Genomic DNA, 20,156 nt, shown 5'->3' with positions numbered 1-20,156 from the left:
CCAGGTTACAGACCATCGCTCCAATTTAGGAGAGATGGGTAGGCTGGTGTATGTATGTATGTATGAATGAGTATATATGTGTGTGTGTATATGTATGTATGTATATATATATATATATATATATATATATATACATATATATATATATATATATATATATATATATTAGGGATCGACCAATATCGTTTTTTTAGGGCCGATACCGATAATCGGTGCAGGTTAGGGCCGATAGCCGATAACTTATACCGATATTCCGGTATAAGTTATCGGCTATTTAACCCCCTGCGACACCGCTGCAGATCATTGATTTAAAGCGGGCGCTTTAAATCAATGATCTGCAGTGGCTTTTGCGGGGCCATAGGCCGCCGCCGCCACCCGCTTCTCTCCCCCTACCTGTCAGGGTGGTCCGGGCCATCCATCCTTCATTCCTGTAGTGTCCGGGGGCGTTCCGGGTGAAGAGTGAACTGGTCCGGGCTGTCCTTCTTCTCCGGCGGTCATCTTCTCCACTTCGGGCAGGCTCCGGCCTAGTACGCTGCATAGACGCCGCTGCGCAGTGACGCCCGTGCGCAGCGACGCACCTGACGTCACGACGTAGCGGCGTCTATGCAGTGTACTAGGCCGGAGCCTGCCCGGAGAAGAAGGACAGCCCGGACCGGTTCACTCTTCACCCGGAACGCCCCCGGACACTACAGGAAGGAAGGATGGATGGATGGCCCGGACCACCCCCATTACGGGTAAGTTTAATTTTTTTATTGACTCGGAGGGTGGGGGAGGGGCCCGACCGGTATAGCGGAATGGGCAAAAATCCATACCGGTATACTGCCCAGCATCACGGTGGGGGGTGCGACGCGGTGCGGTGGGTCGGGGGTGCGGTGCGGCGGGTCAGGGGGGTGGCGGTCGCGGTGCGGTGGGGGCGGTGCGGGGGGTGGGGCATTATCGGCTTATCGGCAAGGTAATTGCCGATACCGATAATGCCCAAAATCGTGATTATCGGCCGATAATATCGGCCATACCGATAATCGGTCGATCCCTAATATATATATATATACATACATACATACACACACACCTGCTATTCCTGCTCCTTGCCCAGGTTACAGACCATCACTCCAATCTAGAAGAGATGGCTGGGATGGTGTATGCTATTCCTGCTCCTCTCCATCCCTTGATGGATGCTCCTTGCCTAGGTTACAGACCATCACTCCAATCCAGAAGAGATGGCTGGCATAGTGTATGGATGTGCGCACACACACACACACACACACACACACACACACACACACACACTCATTCTAGAGTGGAGCGTTGATCTGTAATCGCTATCAAAGAGGGGAGGAAAGAAGCAGGAATATCAAGAAGAGCCGAGATACGTGCTCTCAAGTCAAGTGCAAGTAAAAAGCGTAAGTGTGTTCACAAAAAAAAAGCCGAAACGAGAGAGGCCCTCAATAAACCAAAAATTTTACCTAAATATTTTAGCAAATACATTCATGCAGCAAATTTGCCTTCTACTTTCCTCCCCTTGCTTAAAAGCTCCTTGTCTAGGATACAGACTAAAGATCCACTCCGCAACGGCCTGACCACATCTTCTAGAATGGAGCGTGAGTCTGTAACCTAAGCAAGGAGCATTGAACAAGAGGAAAGGAGCAGGAATATCAGGAGAAGGAGGCACCTTTTCTACATGAATGTATTTGAAAAAATATTTACCATGAGGTTTGCATCCTTCTCTGTATATTCCTGCTCCTTTTCTGCCCTTGTTTATGGCCCATTGCCTAGGTTACAGACCAATGCTTCACTCTAGAAGATGTGGTTAGGCTGGTGTCTGTGTGTGTGTCTATATATATATATATTCAAAAAGAAGCGGCACTCCGAGGTAGCATAAAAAATAGCATGGTTTATTCACCTATTGTGTTACAGTGCTACGTTTCGTTCTTCACAATGAGACCTTTCTCAAGCCCTGGGCTTGAGAAAGGTCTCATTGTGAAGACCGAAACGTAGCACTATAACACGATGGGTGAATAAACCATGCTATTTTTTTATGCTAACTCGGAGTGCCGCTTCTTTTTATTTTTGGATGTGAAGTTCATAGGACATTGAGTCCTGTCTCCAGCAGCAGAGCACCCACCTGGACCTGGAGTCCTGAGCACAGTGCCGGTTCCTTCCCAGATGTTATAGATATATGTATATATATATATATATATATATATATATATATATATATATGTATATGTATATATATATATATATATATATATATATATATATATATATAGATAGATAGATAGATATACACACACAAATACACACTCCAGCGCAGCCATCTCTTCTAGAGGGGAGCATTGGTCTGTAACCTAGGCAATGGGCTATCAACAAAAGCAGAGAAAGAGCAGGAATAACAGGAGTCTGACTTGCTACATAAATGTATTTGCAAAAATGTTTGCATCCTTCTCCTGATTTTCCTACTCCTTTCCTGCCCTTTATGTAGCAAGTCAGACTCCTTCTTCTGATATTCCCGCTCTTTTTCTGCCCTTGTTGATAGACCATTGACTAGGTTACAGACCAATGCTCCCCTCTAGAAGAAGTGGTCGATCTGGTGTCTGGATGTATATAAAAACAAAAAGAGTCCCACAGCACACAAAAGTAAAGTGCAAAAATCTGCATGTGTTTATTCCATCAGAAAGTGCAAAGTACAGCTACGTTTCAGCAGCCTCAGGCTGCCATTTTCAGGTGGCGTGAGGCTGCTGACACCTAGCTGTACCTTGCACTTTCTGATGGAATAAACTTCCAGCTACTGTATTTGTACATTACTATTGTGTGCTGTGGGACTCTTTTTGTCTTTGTATGGAGGATTTTTGACCAAAATCCACAGAACCTGTGAGCCCCACCTCTACCTTGCCTGGATGTGCTGCTTTCCTACTTTTCTGGATAGATAGATTAGATATACACAAACACACACACACACACACACACCAGCCCAGCCACCTCTTTTAGATTACCAGGTGAAGACTTCCAGAGATCGGTGGGTTTCAGCGGCTCTGACCAGGAATGGACACGTCAGGTGAGTGAAGAAAGGGCTTATTTAAAACAATGCAACGCGTTTCACCTTGCTTGCGCGGTTTCATCAGGCATGAAACCGCGCAAGCACGGTGAAATGCGTAGCATTGTTTTAAATAAACCCTTTCTTCACTCACCTGACGTGTCCATTTCTGGTCAGAGCCGCTGAAACCCACCGCTCTCTGGAAGTCTTCACCTGGTATTGTTCGTATGGCTAGGGAGGCTGCAGACCGGGCCTAACACTCAGTCACGCTGACCATTGTTGTGTGTGAGCTCACACAACCGCCTTTGGTAAGAGTTCTTCAAAATCATTTTTGAACCTTACACGGGAGGTTTTACGCTATGGAGCGCTATCCCCTTTTTTTCTACAGTAGTTTGCTACAGATGATACCTCTTCTAGATTGGAGCAGTGGTCTGTAACCTAGGCAAGGAATTTTTTTTTATAAGGGGAGGAAAGGAGCAGGAATATTAGAAGAAGGAGGAAAATTTTGCTACAAGAATGTATTTGTAAGAATATTTAACTTGACATGCCCCACAAGTTTATCTAAAGTAGTTGAGATGGAAATACTCCTTAAAGCTCTGATAATCATGGTACAGAAAAAGAAAAAAAAAATTGATAACAGAAAACAATTGCAAGTATAAATAAGCAAACTCTTTAAAATGACCTGGATTTTTCTATTGATTACTAATAAGTCGTAATAATAGACAAACGCAATTTAACTAGACTAATAACAGTTCGTGTCTTTTATTGAGCCCATTGAGTAAACATCCACAGGGCAGGGAGAGAAAGTGAGTTGACTTCTCTGTTACTGCCTTCTCTATGACTTTATTGATTAAGGATGTTATTAAAGAGATGAGATTTGAAGTGGGAGATTTAGGCTTTGCTCACGCGTTCAGGTTTGTAATTGCAGTTATTGAACACAAAGCACAGAATTGACCTGAGAAGAGTAGAAGACTCAGTCTTTTCTTAAATGGAACTTTTCAGCAGACCTTATATAACTGTTGGCAACATGTAATATAGGGTCAAATCAGTGTTCTTACCATGTCCCGATGTACTAGATTGCATCCTCCAAAATCACTTTGAAAAAGTATTGTAAATGAGCCCCAAGTAGCCCCTTTGATGTGCTGCATCTTTAGGTAGTCACTGATCCTCTGGGCTGTATTCACACCTACTCAACAGCCCATGACGCTTCGACATCACCGCTCTGCTCCTTTGCACATTGAAATCTTGCGCTGCCCAGGTGCAGCTTCATGGACGCGAACAGTGCAGTTTCTGGGCCTGTGCAGGATTTTAGTGTGCAAAGGGAGCAGAGTGGTGACATCAGAGAGGCCAGGACTATTGAGTAGGTGTAAATACAGCCGAGAGCAGTAGTTTTTTTTAAGAGCCAAGGCACATGCTCTCTATCACCCAAAGTGCAAGAAAAAGTGCAAACATGTCACACACAAAAAAAAAAAGGGCACAAAGGATCTATCCAGAGCAGCATATGTTTGCTATGGGGATTTTCTTCTACTCTGGACAGTTCTTAAAATGGACAGAGATATCAGCAGAGAGCACTGTGCTCATGATGTCAGCAGAGAGCTCTGTGTTCCAAAAAGAAAAGAATTTCCTCTGTAGTATTCAGCAGCTAATAAGTAATGGAAGGATTAAGATTTTTTGAGGGTGCGTTCACACGCTCTTAGTTTTTGCGGGTTTTCCGCTGCGTATATGAAAGGGGCGGGCTCTTCTCGGCTGTCCATAGCAGATTGTCCGCGGAGGAATTTACGCTGCGGAAAATCCGCCGCAGTCCCTACTGACTTCAATGGGGCTTGCGGCGGATTTTCTGCAGCGTAAATTCCTCCGTGGAAAATCTGCTGCGGATAGCCGAGTAGAGCCCGCACCCTTTCAAATACGCAGTGGAAAACCCGCAAAAACAAAGAGCGTGTGAACGCACCCTAATAGAAGTAATTTACAAATTTGTTTAACTTTCTGGCACCTGTTCATAAAAATAAAAAAAAGAAGTTTTCCACCGGAGTACCCCTTTAATATGTGTAAACTGAACTTGACAGCACAGCCTTACAGGTGTTTTGCCCATAGATACACACAAAACCAGATTACTGATTAATCTGTTCTTCTCGAGAATGTTTGGTTAGTGTAAAAACTTGGGATGTCCCGATACCATTTTTTTAAGACCGAGTACGAGTACCGATACTTTAATTCTAGTACTCGCCGATACCAAGTATGAGTACTTATATTTTAAAGGGAATAAGCAGCGCCAGAAACCAGGGTGACGCGGTCTCTGGCGCTGCTTACCGTATGATATGTAGGTTCCTTGTTGTGTACAATGGAGGTGGCTGCTGTAGTATGAGCCAAGATTTCTCTCTTCTCCATTGGACAGAACAGGGAATTTGCATTGGCGGCGAGACCAATGACCGCATGGGGAGCAGCGGTAGAAACCGGGTCACCTGCGCTATCTACCTATAAATTCAATGCAGGTGACTCTGCTGTAAAATTGCCTTTAATAATAGGTAGTAGCCCCTTGCAGACATTAGCAGCAGCCCCCCGGCAGTCATTAGTAGCAGCCCCCCTGTAGACAGCAGCCCCCCTATAGACTGCAGGCCCCCCCCGTAGACATTAGTAGAAGCCCCCCTGTAGACCACAGCCCCCCTTAAGACAGTGGGCCCCCATTTAAACATTTGGATAGGGGATAAGATGTCTAAGTGCCGGAGTAACCCTTTAACTTTCTGGCACCAGTTGTCACTCTGGTATATATCCGAACTATATTTCCCGACAGCTTCCTCTTCAAACTCCCACTTTCTGGCGCCTTATGGTTCTCAGGTGATGGTGTTACATTAAAGGGGTACTACCGTGCTGACAACTTATCCCCTATCTAAAGGATAGGGGATAAGTTGCCTGATTGTGCGGGGTCCCGCCGCTGGGGACACACGCGATCTCGCACGCAGCACCCCGCTCTCATCAGGCCCCGGAGCGAACATCCGCTCCAGGTCTGATGACGAGGGCCGGTGATCGTGATGTTGCAGCTCCGCCCCCGTGTGATGTCATGCTCCGCCCCTCAATGCAAGTCTATGGCAGGGGGCAAGACAGCTGTCTCGCCCCCTGCCATAGACTTACATTGAGGGGGCGGAGCGTGATGTCACATGGGGGCGGAGCTGTGACATTACGATACTCTGGCCCCGTGATCGGCATTCATCAGACCCGGAGCGATCTTCGCTCCGGGGCCTGATGAGAGTGGGGTGCTGCGTGCGAGATCGCAGGGGTCCCCAGTTGTGGGACCCCGCGCGATCAGGCAACTTATCCCCTATCCTTTAGATAGGGGATAAGTTCTCAGCACGGTAGTACCCCTTTAAGTTAGGGGAGTCTGGCTTCTATCTGATGTAGCCAAGAGGCCTAGAAACTCTTGTTTAATGACCCATGGTCAGCAGTGGATGCAACGTTTCGACAGCAGCACGCCATCTTTCTCAAGCATAGACTAGTGATCAACTGTGATATATTTTATATGGTGCATAATCAATCTCAATTCAGAAATCCAATTAAACAATTATACAGAATATTAAAAAGTGTACAAATAAAATCCATAAAATATCCATATCAGTTTTAAGGGGCCTTATAAACTGGAACACAGGTGCAGCAACAGGAAACGCTTGGTCGAGGGGATTGCTAGTAAACGATCACTAAAGATTACTAAATTCAAAGGTTCGCTTATATTTTCTCCCTGCACTGTGGATGTTTCTCCCTGCACTGTGGTTGTTTACTGTGCTCAATGAAAACACGTACATTACAGATATCTGTGTGTTATTGTTCTGTGTTTTCTTACATTGTGTTTGTCTATACTTCTGACTTAGTGAACAATCAGACAATGTTTTTGTTAGTAATCCATGCAGAAATCCAGGGAATTTTGAAGGGCGCACTTACTTTTTCTGGCCGCTGTATAACAGTTCTGGAGAGTTGTATTCTGATTGGTTGAGGCAAGAAGTGTTGTAGTGGGGAAGAGAAGCTCTATGACATTTTCTCACCTCGTGAGAGGGGCTTGACTATAGAATTTGTGAGGGTCCTCCTTTACATAAGATTAACCATTTTCTCACCTCTCCTCACATCTTCACGCCTCCAACCCTAGAGAGGTGAGAAGAAGATTTACACCTCTGGAGGAAAGTGAGATATAAAGCATCTGCTGAGCTCTCCTAATCTCATACCCATCAATAATAGGATTATTAACCCATTAAAGGGAAACACCTGGAAAAGCCTTTTGTATCAAGGTGCATTATGATAGTTTAGCTGTATTCGTCCCTGAGAAAGATGGTGGCCGGGACCCAGGCTCAAGTATTTAGTGGTATGAGAATTTATTTATTTAGTTATTTATTGATTGATTGATTCATTAATTTATTTAAGCAATTTTTTAGGTAGGCAGGAGGATCTATCAGTGCGGTCTCCATACTATAGCCCTCATTTACTTTTGGATGTCAGAAAATGCAAAACATCATGTGCCAAAGTTTTCCTATTTTTCAGACCATTCCGTTATTTTTGTGAGTTTTTTTCCATTTATGAAAATTTTTACCCTGTTTTTGGCATCTTTTGATGCTCGGAATTTTTACTTTCAATAGGGAGTTTTAAAACCTTGGCATAATTTGGGATAGATAGATAAGAGATAGGGTGCATGCACACCACGTTTTTGCGATACAGTTCCCGTATCAGGTTTCTGATGAAAAACTGATTCCTCAAACCTGACAAAACTGTATCAAATTTCAACCCGTAAACGGTTTAAAAAATGATGCATCCGTCTTTTTAAGAAAAAACGTATACGTTTTTAACTTTTCACTCCATTTTAAATAAAGTTTCACTAGTTTGATTGAAATTCCAAGAAAAAAAATGTGCAAAGTCAAAAACTGTATGGTGAAGAACGGATGGAACCGTACGCACATGCAGTTCTGTACGGTATGTTAAAAAAAGAACATATATACGGTTTAATACGGTTTTTCACCCGGATCAAAAAACATGATAGTCTACGGCTTTAGGTAGGGGTAAAAAAGCGGACAAAACCGTATAAGACGCAAAACGGACTTAAAGGAGTACTCCGCCCCTAGACATCTTATCCCCTATCCAAAGGATAGGGGATAAGATGTCAGAATCGCTGCAGTCCCGCTGCTGGGGACCCCCGGGATTGCCGCTGCAGCACCCCGCTGTCATTACTGCACAGAGCGAGTTCACTCTGCACGTAATGACGGGCAGTACAGGGGCCGGAGCATTGTTACACCACGGCCCCGTCCCTCGTGATGTCACGGTCCGCCCCCTCAATACGAGTCTATGGGAGGGGGCGTGGCGGTCGTCACACCCCCTGCCATAGACTTGTATTAAGAGGGCGGGCCGTGATGTCACGAGGGGCGGAGCCATGACGTCACGCTGCTCCGTCCCCTGTATCGCCCGTCATTACGTGCAGAGCGAACTCGCTCTGTGCAGTAATGATAGCGGGGTGCCGCAGCGGCAATCCCGGGGGTCCCCAGCAGCGGGACCCCGGCGATCTGACATTTTATCCCCTATCCTTTGGATAGGGGATAAGATGTCTAGGGGCGGAGTACCCCTTTAACCGGATGCATCGTTTGGCATATGGTTTACAATGTTAAGTCAATGCATAGGGTAGGGTTTTTACCTTGAAACCATATATGGGGACTGTATAGCAAAAACGTTATGTGCATTCGCCCATAGATAGATAGATAGATATGAGATAGATAGATAGATATGAGATAGATAGATAGATAGATATGATAGAGATAGATAGATAGATATGAGATAGATAGATATGATAGAGATAGATAGATATGAGATAGATAGATAGGAGATAGATAGATAGATAGATATGAGATAGATATGAGATAGATATGAGATAGATAGATATGATATAGATAGATAGATAGATATGAGATAGATAGATAGATAGATAGATATGAGATAGATAGATATGAGATAGATAGATAGATATGAGATAGATAGATATGAGATAGATAGTTAGATAGATATGAGATAGATAGATATGAGATAGATATGAGATAGATAGATATGAGATAGATAGATATGAGATAGATAGATAGATAGGTATGAGATAGATAGATAGATAGATAGATATGAGATAGATAGATATGAGATAGATAGATAGATAGATAGATAGATAGATAGGTATGAGATAGATAGATAGATAGATATGAGATAGATAGATATGAGATAGATAGATATGAGATAGATAGATAGTTAGATATGAGATAGATAGATATGAGATAGATAGATATGAGATAGATAGATAGTTAGATATGAGATAGATAGATATGAGATAGATAGATATGAGATAGATAGATAGTTAGTTATGAGATAGATAGATATGAGATAGATAGATATGAGATAGATAGAATGCCTCAGCTTTTTTTGGTGTCTTTTTTCTCGTCTTACCTTCATCTTCATCATCCTTCATTTCTTCTTTGTCTTCTGTCTTTTTTCCATCTTCCACTTTATTGTCTTCACCATCTTTTGCGATATCTTTTCTTCATCTCTATCATCTTGTCCCTTTTCTTTATCTTCTCATTCTAATTTTTTTCATTCTCACCATCTTCATCATCAAGTTTATTTTGTTCATCTGTTTATTGTTCCTTCTTTTCCGATAAAATATGAGGTGATATAAGTTTGTACAGAGAATATAAAAATCCTGCTGGTTGGTCATCACCGTCACCGCTCGTGCCTGTTGCGTCCTCTGTTGTGTGCCCCTGACACGCACTGCTGTTTACTCCATGTGCTGTATGTGTAATTATATCTGACCTATAATCCAGGAGATATAGTCTTGTCTGCTAAATTAGTCAAATAATCCAGATTACATATATAAATAGATCTGCTTTATTTGTTCCTTAATCTAAGTCCTGTGGCTATTTTTTACCCCGATGCCCCTGAATTTACTTTACCCCTTTTGCTTTCTAAAGAATGTTAGAAACTGGTGGCAGCTATTAGAGGACATCCCATCCATGTTTACACCACATTCTTTATACCCCATCACCCCAACCCCATCATAGGTTATGTACCATCTGACCATTATGTAGACACCACCTCTTCATTGTTCACCATTTCACCCATGACTTTCGCAGCTCCCCATGGTTCACACCATATTTGTCCATTTGTTTACACCATCACCTCACTATTATTTGTAAGTGATAGGCCTCAAGTCAGCTCTAAATGGGCTTGTCCTGTGTTGTAGTTGAGCATTCCAATGTTATCTGCACAAGTTTCATATTTAACCTACACCAAAGTTTTTACCAGTCCCTTTATCTTTCAGGTCTGCCCCAGATGCTGCACCTGTTGATGGCTCCGGAGAAGGAGGAGCACCCACAGGTCCCCCCAACCTCACCAGTAACAGGAGGCTGCAACAATCACAGGCGCAGGTCGATGCGGTAAGCATCCAGAGGAGAGGTGATCGTGAAAACATACCCATAGTATGGACACTATGCACTCAACGTCTGTTCTCCTCCATCCAGGTGGTCGATATTATGCGTGTGAATGTAGACAAGGTTTTGGAACGAGATCAGAAGCTGTCCGAGTTGGATGACCGCGCGGACGCTCTCCAGGCCGGAGCCTCGCAGTTTGAAAGCAGCGCGGCCAAACTCAAGCGCAAGTACTTTTGGAAGAACGCCAAGGTATGGGGCTGTCTACCCAGTTCTGTGATAAGGGCATGGCTTTGAGCTCCATGGCTCTGTATCGTCCAAGCGCCATTAAGGAGGTGCTCTACTGCTTACCTGGGTCCTTTTGCCACAGAAATTGATGTTATCCACTGATTAGTCATAAAGATGAAAAGTTCAGCTCCCCTAGGCTAGCCATAGACGATGGTTCTATTAGGGTCTAGTGCCCAATCTGGTCACGGTAACCATGTCTAGAGATCATGGTGCTAGCATCATCCATTTCAGCCTTCTGCACCGAGAAGCCTTTATTGGGCTTTTGCCACTAGGTTGACACACCTTGGGGTTAGAACATTTGGATTTTAGGCCTTTGAGATTGGGCTAACCCTTTTAAGGATTAATGATCAAATGACTGACCAATACCAACAAAATGATATCACATGTTACCCAACTTTATAATCTAATGTCCTCCAAGTGCCTTGTTGCTTTTAGTATAGAAAAAAGAAAAAAAGGAGAGGTGCGCTCCTAGTGTAAAACATTTTAGGTACGGTAGGCCCCCAAGTCAATGGTTATGCTTACCGGAGATGGTCGCACTCAGGGTACGACACCTGTATCCGCCTGTAGTATAGTATAATCACAGTGAGGTCAGCAGCTCCGTGGTCCCCTCTGAGCAAACTTCGACTACGGGCGCTTCTCTACTGGTACTATTACCTACCAAGGGGGAGAAGCGCCCGTAATCAAAGTCCTCATTTTAGATGTGCTCCCTCTTCTTGGTTCACATTGGCCTATATTGTTTTGTTGCTTTTAGTGACCCCTTTCTTTAATACATGAGATGGCTGACCCACTATTGCACAGTTTTTGGTCTTTTGTAGTCCATCTGAGCACAGTTACAGGTAATACAGTGGACGTAGGGTAACTTTCCCACAAAAGATCACCCCCTAGATGTAGACTGATGTTACCCTGACTTTATCGCCCTCCTGCTGGAGATTGCCTGCGCTGCAATTACTAGTCTCTTAAGCTTTGCTGTTCTCTCCTCAGATGATGATCATTTTGGGAGTGATATGCGCTGTCATCCTTATCATAATTGTTGGTAAGTGGCCCATATGTCGTTGTGTCGTGTATATATATAGTGTGTGTATACCTGCTTCTGTGCTTTATATATATATGGCTCACTGTACTAACCTCTTCTTTTCCTTTTGTTTTTTCCTCCTCCTCTTCCTCACATCTCCCCCTCTGTTCTGTACCCAATTCCTGTTTCATCACGTTATCCATGCCCCATCTTTCTGCACCCCCTTTCCCATCCTTTTTTTTAACCCTTTCCTTTCATACTGACCTGCCGACCATTTTGTCATCCTCTTACTCCAATCACCCTTCTATGTTTTGTGTCTCCAGTTTACTTCACCACCTAAGGACATCGTTTTTCTCCCCGCCTCACTGTCTAATTTTTCTACCCTCTTCACCGGATCGATCATCGATACCCCTAGCTTGAACTATGCAGAAGACAACATAATTTTCCCCCTTTTTTTTTTTCTGTGTCTACCCCATCCCCTCCTACTGCAGAGAAGTGGGGACATATTGGGTCAGATTCACTCTGGCGTAATTTGTGCCAAAAAAAAAAAAAACTGGCTTGCATGACTCATTACAGGATTTATTATGTGTTTTAGACACATTTTAGACACTTTTGTGCCTTGTTTGACAAAGGGGCGTGCCTTATCGTAAAAGAGGGCGTAGCTTCATTGGAAAGGGAAGTGTGGCCTAAATTTTGTCGCACAATTTTGGTACAAAGTCAGTCAACTTATAGTTGGTGTATACATAGATTAGACTGTGCAAATTAGACAGTCTACAGAGTCGCCAGATTTATTAAATAGCATGAGCCTCTGTGATAAATGTGGTGCAGTAGAAGATTGTCTGTCTAAGCTTGCAATGTCTTAGAATAAGAGAATTTTAGTAAAGTCCCTGTATTGTGTATAAGCTGTCCCCTTCTCACTCTCTCTTCCATGTAAATACCCAATGACTGGAGATCTTCCTAATCTATACACACACACACACACACACACATATATATGTATGTATGTCATGCATGATGCTAGTAGGTAGAAGAAAAAACTCACAGCTTAATGGTTCCTCAGTAACCATAGATGCTGTGCAGGAACATGCTGCCAGAAGAAGAGGTGGATCAACCGATAGTTAGATGGACTTCCTCTATGGTAAAGGCACCTATAATATAGTAACGAAATTATTGTGAAAAGTTAACAAAAAGGATGGATTCATGAGGATAGTGTATGCCATCAGAGTGTAACCATAGACGCTGTGCAGGAAAACGCTGCCAGAGTAAGAGGTAGTACAACTAATAGTTAGATGTTTTTTTTTTCTTTCTGTAATATAGGAACCTATAATATAATAACAAGCATAAATTGTGAATATAAAAAATGATAAAGTTATTTTCACCATATGAGAAGTTATTTAAAGGAGGGATCCATGAGAATAGCATCAGAGTATAAAAAAAACCTATAAAGTATAATGTAAATATAATGTCAGATTGGTGGTAATAGACATGCAGGAGGCTGATGAAGGGACGGACCTCTAGGTACACAGGGGAAAAAAAGAGTTACAGATAGACTGAAGAGGTAAGTGTGTAGAATAAGCAGTAATAGTAAATGTCCAAATAGAAGGGGTCTGGGAGGGTCAAAACGTTGGCATTCTCTCCCTCAGTACTTATATTCTGTTATAAATGAATCATTTCACTAACTGTGAAATTCTACTAAGCTCTACTAATAAACTATTTGTTGACTTGCATCTGGAGTGCTGTTTTATCAGGGACGTTACCAGTAACCATGGGGGCCCCAAAACCTTTAACAGGGCCCCTCTCCACCATGACTGTCTTCAGCAGCAAGTTCACAACATATAGACATATTTTATTCGAGGATTTCAATATATTTTTCAAATAACAAAAAAACACGACGCTAGGCACAGCGCCAAAACAAAATAAAAAACATAACCAAAACAACAGTCATGCAGTGTCCAAGAGTATGATGTATACAATCCCAGCCTATCATAGCCCATCGAGTCCCTATAAGCCATACATCACAATTCCTAAGAATGAGGAGAAAAACATCGGAGCTTCCCTAGGGAGCAGAGCAAGAGGGGATTCACAAGGCCCCCAGCGTGCCATGGAGGTCTGCTAGAGCATACCCTTTCGTTGAACTGAAAGGCTTTACAACATCAGCAATTTCTGTTGACATATAGTGGGTAACAATAAAAAAAATCTTCCATTTACCAAAAATGACTTTGTATTCTTGGTTTTGTGGCTTTCTGTATCTATCCGGTCTACACTAAAGAATATTTTCAGCTGCGATATAACATAGAAAGATCGGGAACAGTTGTAGACAGCCAGGAAGCAAAAAGACAGCGTAGAGCCACTAAAAGGATTGTGTGAACCATTCGAAGCACCCTGGGAGACCCCAACGACCAAGATTTGGGAGACCTAGTTGATGTAAGAGAAATACCTGTAGCAAGAGAGGGACATCAACCCTCCAGTGAGTAAGGCTATAGGCTAGGACCATCTTCTGATATGGGATGGCACAATTACTATTTATTTATATAGTGTTCTTAGTTCCAGGGCGTTGTACATTTGATAAGGATTAAAATATGTGACACAACCCCGGGTTCAGTGAATGTGTAAATTACAGACTGATATAAAGGGGGACAGGGCCCTGACCGTAAGGCCAGTCTACAAGGGAAGGGGCGGTAAGCAATAGGTAAGGGAGGCAGGTGTTAGGGAAGCCCAGATCAGTGGCAGCAGGCTTATTGTAGCCCATAGGCTTTCTTCAAGAGATGGGTCTTCAGGTTGCTCCTGAAGGTTTTGATAGTGGGTTAAAGCCAGATATGTTGGGGTAGGGAGATCCAGTGTATTGGGGAAGCACGGAAGAAGTACTGCAGATGATTCTGTGAGGTGCAGACGAGGGGAGAGCACTTTCGAAGGTCTTGAAAGGATCGGAGATCATGTGAGGAGCGGTATCGGGAGATCGACCAAAGATGTGTGGAGGAGACAGGTTGTGGACAGCCTTCTATGTCATGGAGAAGAATCTAAGCTGAATTCATTGGGTAATGGATAGCCAGTGAAAAGACTGGCACAGAGGAGAGTCAGAGGAGAAGGGCAGAGGTGGATTAGTCGGGCAGCAAATCCAATGATGGTTGGAAAGGAGCAAGAGTGTTGGATGGATGTCACAGAGGAGAATGTTGCATTTGTCCAAGCGAGAGATGATGAAGGCATAAACTGACCAAATTATAACCCTGTATATTAGGGAAGTTCAACTCCCCGTCAGCCTTACTCAGCATCAGCTTCTGGAGCTCAATGCTTGGTATCTTGTCCACCCAAATAAATTTGAGGACTCTAGTTAGTATTCTTCAGTAACAAAGGTAATGTTTGGTGAGGGTATAAGGGTGCATTCACATCACGTTTTTACATATGGTTGGCGCATATGGTTTTCACTGTGAAAACTGTATGCAACCGTATCAAAAAAACTTATTTATTGACATCCCATTCGAAAACGTACTCAACTAAATGTATCCAGTTGTGTAAGTTTTTGTCCTTGGATGCTTTTTGGTCTACCGCGGTTTTGGGCAAGGGTATGTCCATTTTTTTTCCATAATGTTATAAAAACCATATACGGCTTTTATAACATTGTACTCAATAAAAAACGCATTGAGCATTAAATTACACAGGGTCGTGTCAGTTTTTTGTTTCCCGATTAGGGAAGCAAACTGATACGATACCGATACAAAAAACTGATACAAAACCGTATGTAAAAAACGTGATGAGAATGTACCCTTACTATCGAGGGAAGACAACCATTTTGATCAGATTATAATGGCCCATAAAGGTAAGTGGAAGTTTCAGCCACCATCTCAATTGAGATTTTATCTTGGAAAACATGGTTAAGTAGTTCAAAATGTACAAGGAATCCAGCATTTTGCCACTTTTTATCCCCAAATAGGTTCTAAACGAAGAAACCACTCTAATCACAACACATACAACGTCTGACATCCAGCTTGGGCGGGAAAAAGCCTAAGTCGAGCAACTCACTCTTACATACATTAACTTTATAGCCTGAGAAATCACCAAAAAACCTGAGGCATTCCACACATAGAATACTGTGTACAGTACTGGTCAGACCACACATGGAATACTGTGTACAGTACTGGTCAGACCACACATGGAATACTGTGTACAGTACTGGTCAGACCACACATAGAATACTGTGTACAGTACTGGTCAGACCACAGATAGAATACTGTGTACAGTACTGGTCAGACCACACATAGAACACTGTGTACAGTACTGGTCAGACCACACATAGAATACTGTGTACAGTACTGGTCAGACCACACATAGAATACTGTGTACAGTACTGGTCAGACCACACATAGAATACTGTGTACAGTACTGGTCAGACCACACATAGAATACTGTGTACAGTACTGGTCAGACCACACATAGAATACTGTGTACAGTACTGGTCAGACCACACATAGAATGCTGTGTACAGTACTGGTCAGACCACACATAGAATACTGTGTACAGTACTGGTCAGACCACACATAGAATACTGTGTACAGTACTGGTCAGACCACACATAGAACACTGTGTACAGTACTGGTTAGACCACACATAGAACACTGTGTACAGTACTGGTCAGACCACACATAGAACACTGTGTACAGTACTGGTCAGACCACACATAGAATACTGTGTACAGTACTGGTCAGACCACACATAGAATACTGTGTACAGTACTGGGCACCAGTGTACAAGAAAGATATAGTGGAGCTGGAGAGGGTTCAAAGACGGGCAACCAGGGTAATACGGGGAATGGGTGGACTACAGTACCCAGAAAGATTATCAGAATTAGGGTTATTTAGTTTAGAAAAAAGAAGGCTTAGGGGCAACCTAATAACTATGTATAAATATATCAGGGGACAGTACAGAGATCTCTCCATGATCTATTTATACCCAGGACTGTATCTATAAAAAGGGGGCATCCTCTACGTCTAGAGGAAAGAAGGTTTCTACACCAGCACAGATGAGGGTTCTTTACTGTAAGAGCAGTGAGACTGTGGAATTCTCTCCTGGAGGAGGTGGTCAAAAGATTTCAAAAGGGTCTGGATGCATTTTTGGAGAATAATAACATTGCTGGTTATGTATATTAGATTTATAGGGACAGAACGTTGATCCAGGGATTTGATCTGATGCCATATTTGGAGTCGGGAAGGAATTTTTACCTCTAGTATGAGGGTTTTTTGCCTTCCTCTGGATCAACTCAGTAGGGACTCATTAGGGATATAGGTTGAACTTGATGGACTCTGGTCTTTTTAACCTTATGAACTATGTTACTATAGGGAACGATGGGGGTTATTCATAAAAAGAAGGGCATCATCTGTGAACAAAGTAAGCTTAATCTTAGCCAAACCCACTGCAATACCTTCATAGATGTCAGAATTCAGCAGGTATCTGGACAGAGGTTCAATTATTTCAAATATTGAAGAAGCTGTAGCCCCTTCAGATTCCATGTAAGTTTAATGGCTATAGGGGACAACTAGGGAAGAGCCAACAAAAACTGATATTGCGGCAGTATACAGTGGTCCCTCAAGTTATAATATTAATTGGTTCCAGGACGACCATTGTATGTTGGGACCATTGTATGTTGAGACCAAAACTTTATGGAAACCTGGTAACTGGTTCTGAAGCCCCAAAATGTCATCCAAAAATAGGAAAAAGTGAGGATTAAAGAAAAATAAGTAGATAACTAATATAGATAAAGCAAATCCTTACATATAAAAGTAAGAAAGATCTGCTGGGAGTTGTAATCACTGTCTATGTAGAGGACAGGAGCTTCTTCAGGGTCCTGTACAGTACACAGTGTCCTAAAAAAAAGTAATGGAGCCGCCATCACCTGGTGTCCAAAGGAGCAGCTAACCCTGGTACAGGTAAAGAGTACAGAACATGTAGTACCTCCCTGTACTGTAGGGGGCGCTACCAGACAGGAATTCAGTGCATGCACTTCAGTAATACAGGTAATGAGTAGTACAGAACATGTAATACCTCCCTGTACTGTAGGGGGCGCTATCAGACACCAGTCAGAGCATACACTTCAGTAATACAGGTAAAGAGTAGTACAGAACATGTAATACCTCCCTGTACTGTAGGGGGCACTACCAGACACCAGTCAGTGCATGCACTTCAGTAATACAGGTAAAGAGTAGTACAGAACTTGTAATACCTCCTTGGACTGTAGGGAGCGCTACCAGACACCAGTAAGTGCATGCACTTCAGTAATACAGGTAAAGAGTAGTACAGAACACGAAATACCACCCTGAACTGTAGGGGGCGCTACCAGACACAGGTCAGTGCATGTACTTCAGTAATACAGGTAAAGAGTACAGAACATGTAATACCTCCCTGTACTGTAGGGGGCGCTATGAGACACCAGTCAGTGCATGCACTTCAGTAACACAGGTAAAGATTACGGAACATGAAATACCTTTCTGTACTGTAGGGGGCGCTACCAGACACCAGTTAGTGCATACACTTCAGTAATACAGGTAAAGAGTAGTACAGAACATGTAATACCTCCCTGTACTGTAGGGGGCGCTACCAGACACCAGTCAGTACATACACTTCAGTAATACAGGTAAAGAGTAGTACAGAACATGTAATACCTCCCTGTACTGTCGGAGGCGCTACCAGACACCAGTCAGTGCATACACTTCAGTAATACAGGTAAAGAGTAGTGCAGGACATGAAATACCTCCCTGTACTGTAGGGGGCACTACCAGACACCAGTCAGTGCATACACTTCAGTAATACAGGTAAAGAGTACAGAACATGTAATAACTCCCTGTACTGTAGGGGGCGCTACCAGACACCAGTCAGTGCATACACTTCAGTAATACAGGTAAAGAGTAGTACAGAACATGTAATACCTCCCTGTACTGTCGGAGGCGCTACCAGACACCAGTCAGTGCATACACTTCAGTAATACAGGTAAAGAGTACAGAACATGTAATACCTTCCTGTACTGTAGGGGGCGCTACCAGAAACCAGTTAGTGCATACACTTCAGTAATACAGGTAAAGAGTAGTACAGAACATGTAATACCTCCCTGTACTGTAGGGGGCGCTACCAGACACCAGTCAGTACATACACTTCAGTAATACAGGTAAAGAGTAGTACAGAACATGTAATACCTCCCTGTACTGTTGGAGGTGCTACCAGACTCCAGTCAGTGCATGCACTTCAGTAATACAGGTAAAGAGTACAGACCATGTAATACCTCCCTGTATTGTAGGGGACGCTACCAGACACCAGTCAGTGCATGTACTTCAGTAATACAGGTAAAGAGTAGTGCAGGACATGAAATACCTCCCTGTACTGTAGGGGGCACTACCAGACACCAGTCAGTGCATACACTTCAGTAATACAGGTAAAGAGTAGTACAGAACATGTAATACCTCCCTGTACTGTCGGAGGCGCTACCAGACACCAGTCAGTGCATACACTTCAGTAATACAGGTAAAGAGTAGTGCAGGACATGAAATACCTCCCTGTACTGTAGGGGGCACTACCAGACACCAGTCAGTGCATACACTTCAGTAATACAGGTAAAGAGTACAGAACATGTAATACCTTCCTGTACTGTAGGGGGCGCTACCAGAAACCAGTCAGTGCAAACACTTCAAAAATACAGGTAAAGAGTAGTACAGAACATGAAATACCTCCCTGTACTGTAGGGGGCACTACCAGACACCAGTCAGTGCATACACTTAAGTAATACAGGTAAAGAGTAGTGCAGGACATGTAACACCTCCCTGTACTGTAGGGGGCGCTACCAGACACCAGTCAGTGCATACACTTTAGTAATACAGGTAAAGAGTAGTACAGAACATGAAACACCTCCCTGTACTTTAGGGGGCGCTACCAGGCATCAGTCAGTGCATACACTTCAGTAATACAGAAAAAGAGTACAGAACATGTAATACCTCCCTGTACTGTAGGGGGCGCTACCAGACACCAGTCAGTGCACACACTTCAGTAATACAGGTAATGAGTAGTACAGAACATGTAATACCTCCCTGTGCTGTAGGGGGCGCTATCAGACACCAGTCAGTGCATACACTTCAGTAATACAGGCAAAGAGTACAGAACATGTAATACCTCCCTGTACTGTAGGGGGCACTACCAGACACCAGTCAGTGCATACACTTCAGTAATACAGGTAACGAGTAGTACAGAACATGTAATACCTCTCTGTACTGTAGGGGGCGCAACCAAACAGGAATTCAGTGTATGCACTTCAGTAATACAGGTAATGAGTAGTACAGAACATGTAATACCTCCCTTTACTGTAGGGGGTGCTATCAGACATCAGTCAGTGCATACACTTCAGTAATAAAGGTAAAGAGTAGTA

At 43.2% G+C, this 20,156-nt stretch overlaps 1 protein-coding gene across 1 annotated transcript in view; it reads left to right on the top strand.

Moving 5' to 3' along the window:
• LOC130367605 (vesicle-associated membrane protein 2-like) overlaps window positions 1–13,485 on the top strand; it is a 37,115-nt gene extending 23,630 nt beyond the window's left edge. Inside the window, exons 2-5 of the mRNA XM_056570134.1 lie at window positions 10,353–10,467; window positions 10,552–10,710; window positions 11,728–11,779; window positions 12,082–13,485. Coding sequence (XP_056426109.1) covers window positions 10,353–10,467; window positions 10,552–10,710; window positions 11,728–11,779; window positions 12,082–12,098 — 343 coding nt within the window. The 3' untranslated portion in view covers window positions 12,099–13,485. The remainder of the gene's footprint in view (window positions 1–10,352; window positions 10,468–10,551; window positions 10,711–11,727; window positions 11,780–12,081) is intronic.
• The last annotated feature ends 6,671 nt before the right edge of the window (window positions 13,486–20,156 follow it).

The sequence above is a fragment of the Hyla sarda genome, chromosome 4 (genome assembly GCF_029499605.1).
Source record: "Hyla sarda isolate aHylSar1 chromosome 4, aHylSar1.hap1, whole genome shotgun sequence".
Classification (NCBI taxonomy): domain Eukaryota; kingdom Metazoa; phylum Chordata; class Amphibia; order Anura; family Hylidae; genus Hyla; species Hyla sarda.
This window is presented reverse-complemented; position numbering and strand designations above follow the sequence as displayed.